Raw genomic sequence first — 16,866 nt, forward strand, 5'->3', positions numbered from 1 at the left:
CTTCAAAAGCGAAGCCCACCCACCCAGGCCACCAATGCCTCCATCTGGTATCCCTTAGGACAGTCTTACCAGCATTCCATCTGTCAGGGTGCACCCGGAAAAACGTTTTGCAAGAAATCCCTCAAAGTTAGTCGTTCTCTGAATAGCAAAGAGAAGCAATTTCACTTCAATTTCCTTTGCTCTTGTACGCATGATCTTGGCAAGTTCTGTCCTTCAAATTAAAGAGAGAAGAATGTTGTCGAACAAACTGATCATTCAGGACAGGACAAAATTAAGTGGCTTTAGCTTATACTTTTAAAAAAAACAAAGTATGTAGTCATTTCAAAACCTGAAGTCTATCACCAACTAAGTTTAATGCTTAGGGAATAGAAACACATATTCTAAATAAGAATTTTAGGGAATTTCCTGGCAGTCCAGCAGTGAGGACTCTGCAATTGTGCTGCCGAGGGCCTGGGTTCAATCCCTGGTTGGGGAACTAAGATCTCATAAGCCATGCAGCCTAAATAAATAAATAATAAGAATTTTAAGGCGAAATTATCCACCAGTCCAAAAAAAAAGAAAACAAAATCAAAGATAATGGCTATCAGATTGCTTACACAGCTACTACAGTTTTTATCATTTTTAAAATTTCCATTCACTTGTTAATAGTATATATGAAGCATTTACTCAGTATTTTATAAAAATGCATATATTCTATATAATTTTACAAGTCATTAATTACTGAATCATAAAGCCCTCCCTCTTCCAGATAGCTCAATAACCATCTTTCAACCAGAAAGCAGGACCCCTGGGTAGAGATGGGAGTCGATGCCCTTGTAAAAAGTGACAGGTACCCATCTGGGTGTTTACTGCCTGAGACGCTTACAGGCCACTCAAGTGTCCCATCTCAGAATGCTATGTTGTAAGGGAGCAGTCGCACGAGAGTTCTCAGTAAGTACTGAGCTACAGATCATCTTCCCACACAAATAAACAACAAAAACCAAACAAAGAGCCTCTTAATTTGAGAATTATGTATCTACAGGCTTTTAGCCAAAATTCGAACAATGAAAGCTTGGCAGCAGCCCTGCCATTAGCTGACACAACAGCACATGTGTTGGCTTTTATGTACACTCACTCTCCTGTGGACTTCATTTTTCACAGAAAATGAATTTTGCAAGACACTGAACTAGGGGCTAAAGTGAATTAGTTATCAATCTCTCAAGCAATGCACTCTTTCTTTACTAATCAGGACTTAGAAAGTGACAACCACAATCAACCTTGAATCAATAAGGTCATCTAATCCAGCAGCAAGTATGTTTCTGAAAACCACCATCACACAGAATGTAAAGCACCAAGGGTGACCCTAATGTAAACTAGGGACTCTGGGTAGCAAGGAGGTGTCAAGGTAGGTTCAGCAACTGTAACCTGTATACACTCTGGTCGGGGATGTTGATGATGGCGGAGGCCTCTGTGGATGCAGTGGAGGGGAGGGGGTATATGGGAAATCTCTTCTTGTCAATCTTGCTGTGAACGTAAATCTGCTTTAAAAACTAAAGCCTACGTGTGCATCCTAGAGCCCGGACTCTGCAACAAGAGGAGTCAATGCAATGAGAAACCAGTGTGCCACAGGTAGAGAGTAGCCCCTGCTCACCCCAAATAGAGAAAGCCCATGCACAGCAATGAAGACTCAGCACAGTCAGAAATAAATAATTTAAAAAATAAAGCCTATTAAAAAAAAATCAACAGCCAATATCTCTTAATGAGTCCCTGCCCCCTATGATGTGCTCTTAAAGCATACAACTTGACTGTAACCCACAATTTTGAGAGAGATAATTACCATGAATTACTCTAAGGTGGCTGAGTTATGCATACATATGGGACTTCTTAAAAAATTAACTGGGGTTAATGTAATTGTGCACTGGTCAGGGGGCCTCTGTAGACTCTAGCTTTAGCTCTGTCATGGACACACTGATCTATACTTCTCGGGCTTTAATTCTTTGATCTAAAGGGACTATTTGGCCTTGGGCTATGGCTCATGGAACTGAAGACAGGAGGAATGGGAGAAGGTCTCTAAAAGGCTCAGAACACTCAGATGCCAAAGTGATTAACGATCCAAAGACTATAAACACTGGGTTAGGGGTGGGAAATCTGCTCAACAACTATTTCCTGAGTGTGTACTGTGTCACTGGAGTAGACACAGCCCTGTCCCTCTGGAACCATCTACCCAGCATGTCAGAAAAGCAGGAAGATGATGGATGTACATTCACTGCACATTGATATGTGTGACACAGACACAGGGGAAAACACGGGGCAATGAATCACTACAGGGAAATCTGGCTGACGTGCTTTCGGATGGCTAAGAAGGCAGGCCGTTCAAGGTAGGGCAAGGCTACAGGGAAGTCCTAGAACAAAGATAAGAGCAGACTTGCTGCTGTGTAGTGTGTATATCACTCTGAAGGCGGAACAGACATACAAACAAGTGCTCTGGCTACAGCCTGCTAGCCCAGGGCACTCATGTACCCTTTTCCATTTTTCCCTATCAAGTGTTTACCCCCTCTTCACACAATGCTCTCTCCTCTAAGGCTGGAACTCTGAACATGGAGAAGGTGGAATACAGCTACAGCTGGAGTCAGGGACTCAGTTTTGGATATATTCTAACTTTCAACAGGAATGGAGTCTTCTGAAGGGACTCCAGCACAGGTGAAGACATTCTCCTGAAAATCATGATTCTCAAACCAATTTTTTAAAACAGGTAGAAGTGGTTCCAAAGCCACAGGAACCCATAGAGACTAGGGGGCTGGGCTTTAACAAACTGATATCAATCAATACCCAAACCAGTAGAGAGTTGGCAGCTACCTTGTGATGTGGCAAAATTCTACGGCAATTCTCTCCGCCATGTACCACTCACGTGGGAACATCCGGCCATATTTCTCCTCGTAGTCCACGAGCTGGCGTTTGATCCAGGCATAGCGACGGTCGATTTTGTCCAGCCAGGCAACCTGGGGGAAGCAGGGAAAAAAATCTACCCCAGCACTTAGAAGTAGTATTGACAGTTGAAGGAAATAAGCAAACACACAGAAGTAAGAAAAACACAACCAATCTATTTCTCATGATTTTAAAGAGTCTAGGTTACTCTTTTTACTTGATCCAGAGGTTCTTAACCCGGGGTCTATGATTGGGCTTCAGGGATCTATAAATTTCCTGAAACTGTATGCAAGGTTTTATGCATAGGTGCATTTTTTGCAGAGAAGATCTCTAGCTCTCATCCATTTCTCCAAAGGATCAGGGACCCCAAAATGATTAAGAATCACTGAACTGTACAGTCAGCCCCTAGGAATCAGGGTTTAACAACCAACATTTTAAGACAGTAATACTAATAAAATATAAGTCATAGACTTGAGAGCAATCAATTTTTAGTACAATTCAAATGTGACATCTGAGCTCATTTGGTCAATACTTACATCTTGGTTTTCTTGAAAAAGTACTAGGTACTCTGACAGATGCTGTTTAATAAACTTTTTGATGATTTCCTGTTTGATTCTGGGGTCCAAGATGTTAGCAACCTGACATGCATCTCGTAGAACGTTGCTGGGTCCTCCTGGCCTCTGGTAAAACACACAGCACACACACCAGTTCAGAAGCCAGAAGCGGCCTTCAAATCTTATGGCCTCTGACAGCTGCTGCTGCTTGTTCTACTCATGATGTTGTTATTACTTCCACTCCCCTGACACTCATTCTTCTGCTGTGGATGGATATTTGAGTTACTTGTTTCTCAATGAAAGAATCATTAAGCTAGTCTGTAGTAGCCAGTATAAAAGCTACTCCGTGAATCAACAATGAGACATCCTGGAAACAGGGCCAGCAATGATGGTAGGAACTTTTGCTTACTGAACTGAAGTCACCTTCCTGAAGGGCCCTAAAAGTCAGAATGACACCAGTCTGATGCCACACGTGCCACCTTCCTCTGATTCTAACCTTGGATTCCTGTTCTCAAAGTGCTGTATTTGTGCCAAACAGCATGCTGGCATTTAAAACCCAAATCCAGGTTCCATCCACCATCCTTGCCCCACTGATGGTCAACCACGCAAACAGGCAGCCAAATTATATTATGATATTGGTGCCTTGACCTGAAAAAAATAGTAGAAGACCATCAAAGGGCTGTATTGATACATCAGGATGGGAAGGAAGGCTTTTGTTATTACTGAAGGCAACTCAGTCTCCTTGAACCTTTCTTTACAGTAACTCACTGAATGAACGTGGTTGGCTGAGTGGACTACAGAACACTTGGCATCGGCTTGTGGCTTGGCTAAATAACCACATAACTTTGGCACAGTTATTGACACTCATCTGAAAAATAATTGGAAAAAAAATAATGCATTTTAACTAGGTGATGATTAAGGGTCTTCCAGATCTTTATGATTTTTTAAAATCAATTCTAATTTATCCATCTCAACTGAAGTTCAAGAGTTTCTTAAGTGTCACTTAGGCTGCCCAAGAGCTAACTAAACTGTTAAACGCTGACTATGCTCCGTGCTGAGTGGCTATTCTGCCATCCACTGAGAATTCTGACTGCTCAGCTCTGGCTTATGGATGAAAACGTTTGATCTGACAGAGAAGTCATGAAAGCCAAAATCTACGGGCTTAGGGGTTCCGATTTTTTCATTTATAAAGGACTTCACAGTAACCTTGGATACTTTTTTTAAACAGATCTTGATTTCCACTTGTGAAGCAGTAATAAAAACATAAAGCCTTTAAGAGAGGTCAATAGTCACTCAGAAGGAAAAAAGAAAACTCTTAGAGAAACATCAAGTCATCTAGCCAGAGAAAAGGGAAACAAGTTGTTAAAGAAAACCATTTTCACCTCATTTTCCTCCTGGGGTCTGAGAAAAAGTTATAATGTAGGTCAATGTTATATTTTCCTAAATGATAAAGCTGGGCTTTATCTGCATCTTTCTAAAACTTCTTAAAACCAGGGTCAATAGCAGAGTAGAGTAAAGCAGACCCTAGTAATTATAACTTGTGAATCTCTTACTACCCCTTTTTACAGGACTGTTTTCTGATACCCACTCCCCACAGTTACAGCAAATGGAAAAGGAAGATGAAGTCCACAAAGGAACATGCTTTATGAATAAAATACCTGATTGCTAGAAGACAGCTAGAACATACGCAGACATGAAAACCAGAGGCAGGTTTCTTATAGGAGGTAATCGACAAAGCTGGGGCAGCTACCCCCACATACTTCCTAAGTCTCTTTTATGAGGCACAAAGAACAACGATTAAGATATTTCCAGTTATTGAATTATAGAACGGATCCAGGAAACGTTCCTTGGCTCGGCAAACGGACATATATCCCCCACCTCCATCCACCAAGCTGCCTGCCAGGCAGTGTGCTTCAGGTCATTTCTGAGCCACACAGCTCTTGCTCCTGAAATAGCTCAAATAATAGAGGGGGAAAAAAGCTTCTGAGGGTTCTTCTCTCCCCAACACATGCAAAGCATTAAGATTATGTCTGCTACAATTTGAAGGATGGAGCTAAAAGCAGTTACCCCAGCACAGTGACGGCCAAATGAGGCAAAGCTTGTTACATGAGAAGTGTAACCAATAGCTCACGAGTGAAATTACTGTGGGCTTTGCAGACACAACACAAACAGTCAGGCTACCAGTGAGAGCTGAAGGGATTCATCCCAAAGAACAGGATTCTGACCATTAAAAGCGAGTCTCCTAACTGGCACTCCGAGAGTTACTTAAGCCTGGGCATGTTCCTGTCTGTTGTCTCTTCACCAAATTGAAACCAAAAAGTTATATAACAATCCTAAAAAAAAAAATCACTGTGGTTTGGAAAAAAAATTAAACAAACAAACAAAAAAAGTAACTATGAGAAAAAAGGTAATTCCCCAGGCAGACAACATTTTGGGTTTGACACACGTTAAGTGAAATCAAAACAAATCCTCACTGTGGATGCTGTGAGGACGCAGATGAGGAGCCAACTGATATTGCTTCAGGATATTTAAAATCAAGGATGGTCCATTACCCTGAATCTTTAGCGCACAGACTTTATGGCTGCCAGCAACCGCATTTGAAATAGTAAGTGAATCATAGTTACGGTGCATGTGAATCAGGCCAGAATATGGTGAGAATATCCAAAGACGGAAGGGAAAATGCAAAACAATACCTTCGTGCCCTGGGAAGGAAAAGCTTCTTCAAAATCGGCCAGGATTTGCTGTCCTAACTCAGTCTGGGCCGCCTTCACTCTGTAGGGAAAAGAGAACAAATCATTACCTGGCATAATTTTCAAATGTCCATAAATAACTGTGCACGGATCCATAGAGGTTATGACTGCTGAAGTCTTCAGGAATCATCCAGGAAGCAGGGAGTGGTGGCTAGATAAGATAGGTCACACACTAGTTAGCAGCACGTTTATGACTACATCAGCTTCCCCAGTGGCTCAGTGGCAAAGACTTTGCCTGCAGTGCAGGAGACACAGCAGTCACGGGTTCAATCCCTGGGTCAGGAAGTTCCCCTGGAGAAGGGAATGGCAACCCACTCCAGTATTCTTGCCTGGAAAATCCCATGGACAGAGGAGCCTGGTGGGCTGTAGTCCATAGGGTCACAGAGTTGGACACAACTGAGCATGCATGCTCGCACAGATTCTTTCTACATCCCAAAGCTCTCCTAGGCCTCCCCTCAGCTGTCGTGAGGTAGTACACGTCAGTCTTTGCAAAATGTCACTGGGGTAGTTATGCCGCAGTTAGATGCTATATACTAATGCCCAGTAGAGAGTAGTGAAGTCGCTCAGTCGTGTCCAACTCTTTGCGACCCCATGGACTGTAGCCCACCAGGCTCCTTGGTCCATGGGATTTTCCAGGCATTAATACTGGAATGGGTTGCCATTTCCTTCTCCAGGGGATCTTCCCAAACCAGGGATCGAACCCAGGTCTCCCGCATTGTAGGCAGACACTTTATCGTCTGAGCCACCAGGGAAGCCCAGTCAAATTTAAATCTGCTTCGGGTTACTGGTGCAATTACTCTGCCGTTCCTTGGAGAACAGGATGGGAAGCGGGTTTTGAACTGCTTCAGGGTTGCTGTTTTTTTCAACCTGGAAACCAACATCAAGATTCTAAGTTTTAACAAGTGAACCAAAATACCGTTTTCTAAAGTAAAAAAGATCAAATGATAAAATGAACTGCTATTTGAGTGTGACGGTCACTGAATGAAGACTTAAGTTCACTCGGGAGACGGTGAGGATGAAGACTGAGTCACACTGGAAATGAGTTTGAAAGGGGAGGCTGGAACTGAACCGAGTGGTTTTCATGGAAAGGAGGAGCTCAAGAACTAGTGCTTGGCTGAGAGGAAAGAAGGGAAAGGAGAAGTAGCCAGGACGGGAGAGGAGCTCTGGGTCAGCCGCCTGCCACCAGCTCGCCCGCCCCCAGCCCAGGGGGTTGGGTCCCTCCTGCCCACCATCCTCACAGCTGGACTGCCCTGAGCCTGAGGCAAATCTTTTATCTTCGCTAAAAGCACCATAAAATAATGTTCTTCCTTTTTCGGTCTCCACCCTGTTACTCTGGAATTAACTTTATGAAGTTTCTAGAAATAGTGAACAGCTCAAAACCACAATTTCTTTGGCTACTAGGCGGTGCCTGGCAACCTACAGAGATTTTTTTTTTTTAAATGAGGGGATAGTCAGGACCCAAAATGGTCTGGTTTTTCTGTGGCATAGTTATAATTATGCCTTATTCCAAATACTTTCCAGGGTTTTTCCACTATTAAAACTACTCTTATAGGTGGGTTTGCAGCCTCTTTTAGTTACTTTCCAAGGGGATGAGAAATGATAGAGATAAGGTTGTCACCCAAGTAGCCCACACATTAGAATCTAATGACATTAAAATGTCATTCATCTACACTTGCCCAGCGTACCACAGGAAACATTCCTTGAGTATGAGTTCTGACAAGAGAGAAGATGCTTTTGTAAAACCATTACCTCTGAGGTCTTATGACTCCACATAATGGGCCAGACAGACCGACTCCCCTGGTGCCAGGTCACAAGACATAGCTTCCAGGCCCCTTTGTTCCTTCTCTCTCCTCTTGGCAGCCACAGAGAGCACAGGTTCCCCACTAAGCCACAGATCACTCCTGGAGGGGAAGTTCCACCCTGGTTGAAAAGTCCCAGTCTTATTCGCAGGGCTCCTGAGTGTCTCGGTGATGTGATGGTCCCAGATCTGCCTCTGTCACCCTTCCTACTCTGCCATCCCCTAACCCTACATTCTTAACCAGATTTGAAATTGGGGTGCTTGAGGCAATAGGGATGGACCTAGAGATTATCATACTAAGTGAAGTAAGTCAGAAAGAGAAAGACAAATACCATATGTTACTTCTTGCCTCTGGAATCTAAACTGTGACACAGATGAAATTATCTATGGAACAGAAGCAGACTCACAGGCATAGAGAAGAGACTCGCGGTTGCCCAGGGGGAGGGGGGAGTGGAGGGGCGGACTGAGAGTCTGGGGCTAATAGGTGCAAACTGTTAGACTGGACAAACCGCAAGGTCCTACTGGACAGCACAGGGAACTTTAACCAATCTCCTGGGATAAACCATAATGGAAAAGAACATGAAGAAGAATGTCTGTATGTGTATAACTGAGTCACTTTGCTGTACAGCAGAAGTTAACACAACAGAGTAAATCAACTATACTGTACTTCAATAAAATATTTAAAAACAGAAATTGGGGTGCCTGCAAAGACAACCAGAGCCTATAAGGGCAAAAGTATCAGCCTGTGATGTGCAGACCCCCTTGCCTTCTTCTACAGTCCATTTCCAAGGTTACTTCTTGAGACAGTCTAGACTTAGCTGTGCAACTGGTGAGCTACATGTACTCCTAATCAAGTCATTTCCCTCATGTGGGCCACAACTAAGAATGGTTGTGAAATGAGAGGGTGGGGATGGAGGCCTGGGCTAGAAGCCCCTCAGTATTACTGTTATCTGATCACTCCACAACGCCCATCTTACAGGTCTAGCTGGCAACAGCATCCACCCTTACCGGTGACTACAAGTCGGATGTGTAGTGAACAGTGGAGCAGAATAATCAGTGCGCGCACGCTTCCAAGTGTAGTTTCTGAAGTGTCTAACAGTGACTCAGATGAAAGAGAAACCATTCCCCTTAGTGACAGTAATGATGGTATCCAGAAACCCAAACCCTGATTCACGCACTTGCAGGATAAGATGTGAATAGTGGTCTTTACAATCAGTTGCCTGAGCAAATCCTACAAAGACATCAAACACACTGAAAAAAACACATCTTTGGCCTCACTCCTTCAAACTCCTTCCTCTTCCAACCATGAAAAGTAAGCTCTTACTGTGAAGAGACGGAGCACTAGACTCTGTTAGCAGAGTACTTACATAAGTTCAGCTGCCAAGACTTCCTAATCATCCTTATGAAAGTCAACCTACAACTAATAGAGAACAGGGGAAATGACAATTTCTCCCGGGTCCAAATGAGCTTGACCTGGTTAGGTGGTGACAGCTCAGTGCTGACCACTCTTAGCAAATGAGAGATTCCCTATGCTATGCTGGAAACGATGGTCAACCAACTGCCTCCTGGCATCCTCCACACCATGCGACCAGGGGTTGTTCAAAGGCACCCTTCTCATGGGACTTCCCTGGTGGTCTAGTGGTTAAGGGGCAACTAAGCCGATGCGACTCAACTGCTGAGGTATATGCACCACAACTGGAGAGAAGAAGGCTCGAGCACCACAACTAAGATCTCATGCAGTCATAAATAAATAAGTATTTTTTTAAAAAAGCACCCTTGCCTAAATGTGCTATCAGATTTCAGCATAGGGATGGCAGTAGAGGGACCACAAACTATGAAAACCATTTAGACATTTATGGACAAAATAACCCTGATGCTTCCAATACCCCATGCGCGACTGTCCCAGAGAAAGTACCCTCAGTAATTTGCAATAAACTGACCTCCCAAAATAGACAGTCTGTACCGGACAGCATGATTAGTCAGTCTGATTAGTCAGACACTCCAGTTCCAAGGAGACAGAATCTCAACCCAGAATCTTAGAGTGACTCAGTAGGATGCTTTGATATCATCAAGTAGAATCCTTATGCTTTCAAAATGCGTGCTTTTGAAACTTAATATCCTTTCAGAAAGAACCTGTCATAGTCATACAGCCAGCTGGGCCTTTTCTTTCTTTCTTCCTTTTTCTTTCTTTATGTAAAAATTGTTATTGAAGTATATATAGTTAGTTGACTAGGTAGGCCTTTTCATCCTCCACTTTAATTTTTTTGACCACTATGCCAAGTGATCCCCTCAATCTGCCAAGTACCTCTCATGCAGAAGAGGTTAGAAATAGCCCTGAAAAATATGTTTCAGTTAGAAGGTTTCATGAGTTTCAAGAGAATGCCAGAACCTTCCATTTTTCCTCAGGAAATACTGACTGATTACTAGACACATTGGCTTTCTCAGATATTCTTAAGCCAGGAGGATTTGAAATATAAAGATGACATTAAAGGGAAGAAAAAAAACTTTCCTTCAACGCTACATTAACGTTTAAGCATTTTCCAGAAGGGTAGTTGGAAGAAACAGCTGTATTCAAATTGACGTCCATGAACTTCATATTTCAAATGTGCAGGCAAAGATGTCAGAACACAGGCTTTCCTGTGACTTCCGCAGTCTGCAGACAGCAAGCTCTGAAGCTAGAGGCACTGAAGCGGTGCACAGGGTGTAAGGCTCCCGCCTTCCCCACCCTCCCCAAACAAACAATCTATTTCTATCACTTCCAGATGGTTCTACCATCGCTATGTAAACACAGGGAGGAAAATTCACCAGAAATGATGCTAAAAATAAGAAGTCTGGACTTTCCTCAAACTTTTAGTACCTCCTGAAAAAGAACTGTAGTTCAGGCACTGGAAACAAGCGATTCCTTCCCTTCCGTTAATTTTAGTGTTACTTAATAGCACTTATTCTCTATTAAGCAACACATTTTTTTTTTTGCAAATAGAAGTTGTGATATGAACAAAAAGAAAAGTAAATCCTCCTGTGTTCGCAGCAATCCTACATGATAATGAATAGCTGGAGCACCAGACTATACTGATGGCAAGTTCTCTTTTAAGGGGAGTGTCATGATAGCAGTGATCACAAAGTTTCTGTAATTTATAAAATAACATCTTCGGAAAAACAAAATTAAAAGGCAAGAAATCCTCAAAGAGTGCATCCTCTTGTTTTTCCCTATATGCTTTCTTATAATATAAATAAAATTCAGTTCTACCACATTCCTGCCATCAGCAGTGCCCATCCTGTGCAACCATGCAACCTCCTCGACTACATGGTCGCTGTCATGGAATGGTCTTTATCTTTTTCCAATCCAGAACATAGCCCCAACCCCCAGTCTCTTGTAACTATAACTGACAAGACTTTTACAAAATACAAATACGACTATGTCTCTTCTTGCTTCAAACCTTTCATTGTCCACAAAACGAATGCAGAGCAGATTCAAAATGAATGTAGAGTCAGATCTATGACCTGACTCTGCCTACTGAGACAGACTTTCACTCTCCACTCTCTTCTTATCCCTCCTCTATTCTTTTCTTGGTTAGTAAGGTCCTACCTTTTGTTTTGGTCACACCCCATGCCATGTGGGATCTTAGTTCCTTAACCAGGGAATCAAACCCGCACCTCCTGCAATGAAAGCATGGTGCCTTAGCCACTGGACTGTCAGGGAAGTCCCCTGATCTTACCCATTCTTTTAAGGTCAGATTAAAATTTAATACTTCTTGACCCCTACCCGCAGCCCCTGAAGGCTGAGTCTCTCAGTCCCTCTTCTGAGAGCCTGCTGTCCCCAGACAGCATGGACTAGTTCTGTTATATCCATCTCTATCAGTGTCTCTCACAATAATGGTGTGCTCTTTGAAGGCAAAGAGTATGTGTTTTTCACCTCGTGCCCTCAGGACCCCAGCACAGGGCCTGGGATCTAGAAAGTGTGTGGTCAGTATCTATTAGATAAACTAAGAGAAGAATAAGTGAATGGGAAAAGAGATCAACTCTGGATTATCAGGAGGGTGAGAGGCGGTGGTGCTGTCTCCCTCCCCCGACCCCCAACCCCTACCACCCAACAGAGCAAATCTGCCTTCCCCATCTGAGCTTCCATCTTTCCTGCAGCTCATAAGGTCCCGTTTGTCTGCTCTCTTGGCTGCTTTGCATCCCCAGGTTGACAGGGCAATCAGCCAGTTCTGAGTGTGATGGGATTAGGAAGGAGGAAAGGAAGGGTGGTGATTTCCCGAGTATTTTGCCAAGCTCTGTTCCGACACTTCTTACCAGTTCCTTGGCATTTCCATTCTAAGATGGCACCCTGAGCATGAGGTATAACCCTTCCCCTTCCTGCCCAAGATCATCTGAAATAATGAAAAGAGTTTAATAAGAATCCAGAATTGGGCAAGAAAAGGAGAGGTAGACTAGAAACCCTGGTAGGAAAGGACTGAAGAAGGAAACCTCTGCCAAAATGACTTCTCAAAGATGAAGGACATGGGCTTCCCTGGTGGTCCAGTGGTTAAGCATCAGCCCTGCAATGCAGGGGACACCGGTTCGACCCTCGGTCCAAGAAGATCCCACATGCTCAGGGGCGACTAAGCCCGTGGCTCGCTGAGGCCCGGGAGCTGCAACTACTGAGCCCAAATGCCTAGAGCCTACGTTCCGCAACAAGGGAAGCCACTACAATGAGAAACCCACACGCTACAACTCGAGTCGCCCCTGCTCGTCACAACTAGAGAAAGCCCATGAGCAGCAATGAAGACCCAGCACAGTCAAATAAATGTTTAAAAAGATGAAGGACACGAGGGGAGTGGATACCAGGAGCAGGAGGGTGGCTCCTGGCACCCACCAGGGGGATGTTGGGCTCCTGCAAGAGAAACAGCTAAGCCAGTGCCAGGTCTCACCCCGTCCTTGAGCGATCAGGTCAGGAGTGGCTGTGGGTCTGAGAAATCCAGCGGAGTCCACAGGGCTGACAACACACAGGCAGATCAGAAACTCATGGGCCCAGATCAGCCGCCAGCACAGCCTCCGTGGTGGCTCCCCCAGCTCTAGCCCCACCTCAGCTGAGAAGCGCTGTCTGTAGCACATGTAGCCAGGTGGCATATCCCGCCTACTCCCTCATGAGCAGGGGGCAGTAAGATAGCATCTCTGATCAGGCTGGCAGAGAATCTCACAGCCAAAAATGAGCGTTCCGCTAGACATCACCAAACATGCAAACACCAAGAAAGTCATTATAAACAAACTGAAGACCTCAGAGCACAGAGAAACAGAGCAGGCAACTCAGAACTTTAGAACCTGTATAATTTATGTTCCCTGAGAGGTTTAAGATGATACTATGCCCATGAAAAAAGAATTAACTAGATACCCTGAAGATTAAAGTTGGATTGTTGCAATAAAAACTCAACAGCTAGGCCAAATAACAGAATGGGCACCATTGAAGAACAAATTTTAAAAGGAAAGTTGAGTTGAGGAATTCAGCTTAACAGGACAAAAAGATTTAAAGCATTAAAAAAATAATAATAAAGGAGGGCCTGGTTTGAATCCCTGGTCAAGAAACTAGATTGTACATGCTGCATCTCAGAGCTCACATGCCACAGCTAAAGACCCCACATGTCCCAATGAAAAGATCCTCATGCCACAACTAAGACCTGGAACAGCCAAATAAATTAATAAAAATATTTTTAAAAGTTAAGGAACACAGTAGCAGATCCAGAAGTTCCAATACTCATGTACAAGGGATTCCACAAAGAGAAAACACAGACAGAGCACAAAGAGAAATAAAAGAGAACACCGTCTCAGAATTTAAGGAACTCATGAGTCTTCAGATTAACCACACCATTAAGTACTAAGCAACATGAATGAAAGGAGATCTATGTCCTAGTAAAATTCCTAATTCTCCCACCGCCAAATCTCAAATGCTTCCAGAAGAAAATAAAAATGAAACAAAAATAGATTATCTTATAAAGGAGTAAGAATGAGATGGGCTTCAGGTTTTTTCCAGGCAACAATGAACGCCAGATGATAGACTGCCTTTGTCTATCCTACAACAGCCATGAGGAAAGCAACTCAGCCGTCCAACAACAGAGGAACGGACAAACAAAATGCAGTCTCTACGTACAATGAAGTACTCAGCCTTAGAAAGGAACAAAATTCTGATAAATGATACAACACAGATGAATCTGAAAACATGCTAACTGAAAGAAGCTGGACACAAATAGTTTGAGTCCACCTACATGAAGTACCCCGAAGAGGCAAATTCACAGACAGAAAATTGACCAGAGGTAACCAGAAGTGGGGAAGAAGAGGTAATGAGTGCTATTATTTAATGCACACAGAGCTTCTATCTGGGGTAATCGCAAACTTTAAGGAATGGCTGTATGATAATGTGAATGTGTGCTTGCATGCTCCATCGCTTCAGTCATGTCCAACTCTGTGACCCTGTGGACTGTAGCCCACCAAGCTCCTCTGTCCATGGGATTCTCCAAGCAAGAATACTGGATGCGTTGCCATGCCCTCCTCCAGGGAATCTTCCCGACTCAAGGATCAAACACGCGTCTCCTGTGTTGCAGATGGATTCTTTACCACTGAGCCACCCAGGAAGCCTGAATGTATACTTAACGCTACGAAATTGTACAGTGAAAAATAATTAAAATGGGAAATTTTAATGCAATGTATATTTCAATACAATTTTTAAAGAGATAAGAAGTAGGTACCTTGAATAGACCAATTACTATTGAAGAGACTGAAAGGACAAGGATCTGGATTGAAAACAGGTGACACACCTAGATGGTTTCTGCAGGCAATACCTGGGACTTCCCTCATGGTCCAGTGGTTAAGAATCTGCCTTGCAATGCAGGAGATGCAGGTTCGATCCCTGGTTGGAGAACTAAGATCTCACATGCCGAGGGGCAACTTACTGAAGCCCGAGCACTGCAAGAAAAGATCCTGTATGATGCAACTAAGACCAGATGCAGCCAAATAAAATAAATAAATATTTATAAAATAAACATATAAATAATATATTATATATAATAAAATAAATATATTTTTTTAAAAATCTGCCAGATCTGACAAAGGATTAGTATCCAGAACACACAGAGAATTCCTACAGATTAATAAGTAAGGGATAAGGTGGCTTAGACAGTAAAGAATCCGCCTGCAATGTGGGAGACCTGGGTTGGATCCCTGGGCTGGGAAGATCCCCTGAAGGAGGGCATGGCAACCCATTTCAGTATTCTTGCCTGGAGAACCCCATGGACAGAGGAGCCTGGCAGGCAAAAGTCCATGGGGTCACAAAGAGTCAGACACGACTGAGCGACTAAGCACAGAACACAAGTAACTCAACAGACAAATAGGCAAAGGATACATACTGGCATCTCACAGAGGAAATGCAAATGACTAATAGTCAAATGAAAAGAAAACTCATCTCACTAGTTGCCAGAGAAATGAACATGAAAGGAATTACGTACCATTTTTTATCCATCAGATAAATGAAAAGGAAAATTAACCAAATCAAGTGTTGTTGAAGATATGGGGAAATGGGTACTTACATACTGTTCAGATGGTCCTATAAATAAATTAAGCCACTTTGGAGGGCAAAGGAACAGCAGTTATTAAAATTCTAAATGCATGTGACCCAGAATTTTTTGTAGAAAAATTGCAGATGTGTAAGAAGGAGTATATTTTTCAAATCAGAAACAAACAGTCTAGTGATATGAAAATGGTTAAATAATCTGTGGTATGTTATACTACAGAACTCTATGCATCAATTAAAGAGAATGAGTTAGGTTTGTATACACAGATGTGGTAAAACCCTAAAATACACTCAAGTTAAAAACAAAAAGAAAGTTTCAGAATGAAGCATATGGTATGAGATCATTTATTAAAAAAAAAACAACAAAGTAAAATAAACCCACAATCTAAAACTAAAGATTTATTTAAATGCACAGAAAAAAAATCTACAGGATGAGAATTAAACTGATAATAGTAACTATCGCTATGGGTAGCAGTGGGACATCAGGTATCGCTAAAGAGGACTTAAGTTTCATCTGTATATTGACTTTTTTTTTCAATAAAGAAAATGAACATGTGTATTATTTATATAATTAAAAATAAAGACACTTAGAAAAAAAAGAGGCCTGTACCCATTAGGTCTTATCAGAAGGCAGAGTTGAAAAGGATGGTTCCTGCTGAGTACAGGCCTCTTTGTTTCTTCTTTGTAGCAAAAAAAGGCTTGCTGCTGCTGCTGCTAAGTCGCTTCCGTCGTGTCCAACTCTGTGTGACCCCATAGACGGCAGCCCACCAGGCTCCCCCATCCCTGGGATTCTCCAGGCAAGAATACTGGAGTGGGTTGCCATTTCCTTCTCCAATGCATGAAAGTGAAAAGTGAAAGTGAAGTCGCTCAGTCGTGTCCGACTCTTAGCGACCCCATGGACTGCAGCCCACCAGGCTCCTCCGTCCATGGGATTTTCCAGGCAAGAGTACTGGAGTGGGGTGCCATTGCCTTCTCCGAAAAAAAGGCTTAGGATCCATCAATTGTGACTGTCTTGGTCTTAGTATCTTTCCTGTGCTACATTTAACAGACAAGGCATTAAATTCCCCACTCTCTCTCTTTAAGCATCTGCCTTTCTTTCTATTGGCTCTAAATCTGGGGTCAAAACTCAACAGAATAGGAAGGAAAGAACAAATGTAAAGAGGTTAAATCATCATTTTGTTACACCTGAAGTTCAAGGGCAGGCTGTATTTGCAAAGACTGCCTTAGCAGTCTCTCCTCTCACGAGCTCTGTATACCAGTGTGACTTTGACACTCCTCCCATCGGGGGTGGAGGCGGCCATGTTCCTTCCTCTTGAATTC

At 43.0% G+C, this 16,866-nt stretch overlaps 1 protein-coding gene across 6 annotated transcripts in view; it reads right to left on the reverse strand.

Annotated features, from left to right (window-relative positions):
• VPS53 (VPS53 subunit of GARP complex) overlaps positions 1-16,866 on the reverse strand; it is a 124,904-nt gene that overhangs the window by 74,023 nt on the left and 34,015 nt on the right. For all 6 annotated transcript variants that reach the window (XM_055576995.1, XM_055577001.1, XM_055577000.1 and 3 more), the window contains 4 exons: positions 6,152-6,230; positions 3,441-3,584; positions 2,836-2,978; positions 70-211 (listed from right to left, as the gene is read on the reverse strand). In XM_055576995.1, the coding sequence (XP_055432970.1) occupies positions 70-211; positions 2,836-2,978; positions 3,441-3,584; positions 6,152-6,230 (508 nt within the window). The remainder of the gene's footprint in view (positions 1-69; positions 212-2,835; positions 2,979-3,440; positions 3,585-6,151; positions 6,231-16,866) is intronic.

This window comes from Bubalus kerabau, chromosome 4 (assembly GCF_029407905.1).
Source record: "Bubalus kerabau isolate K-KA32 ecotype Philippines breed swamp buffalo chromosome 4, PCC_UOA_SB_1v2, whole genome shotgun sequence".
NCBI lineage: Eukaryota > Metazoa > Chordata > Mammalia > Artiodactyla > Bovidae > Bubalus > Bubalus kerabau.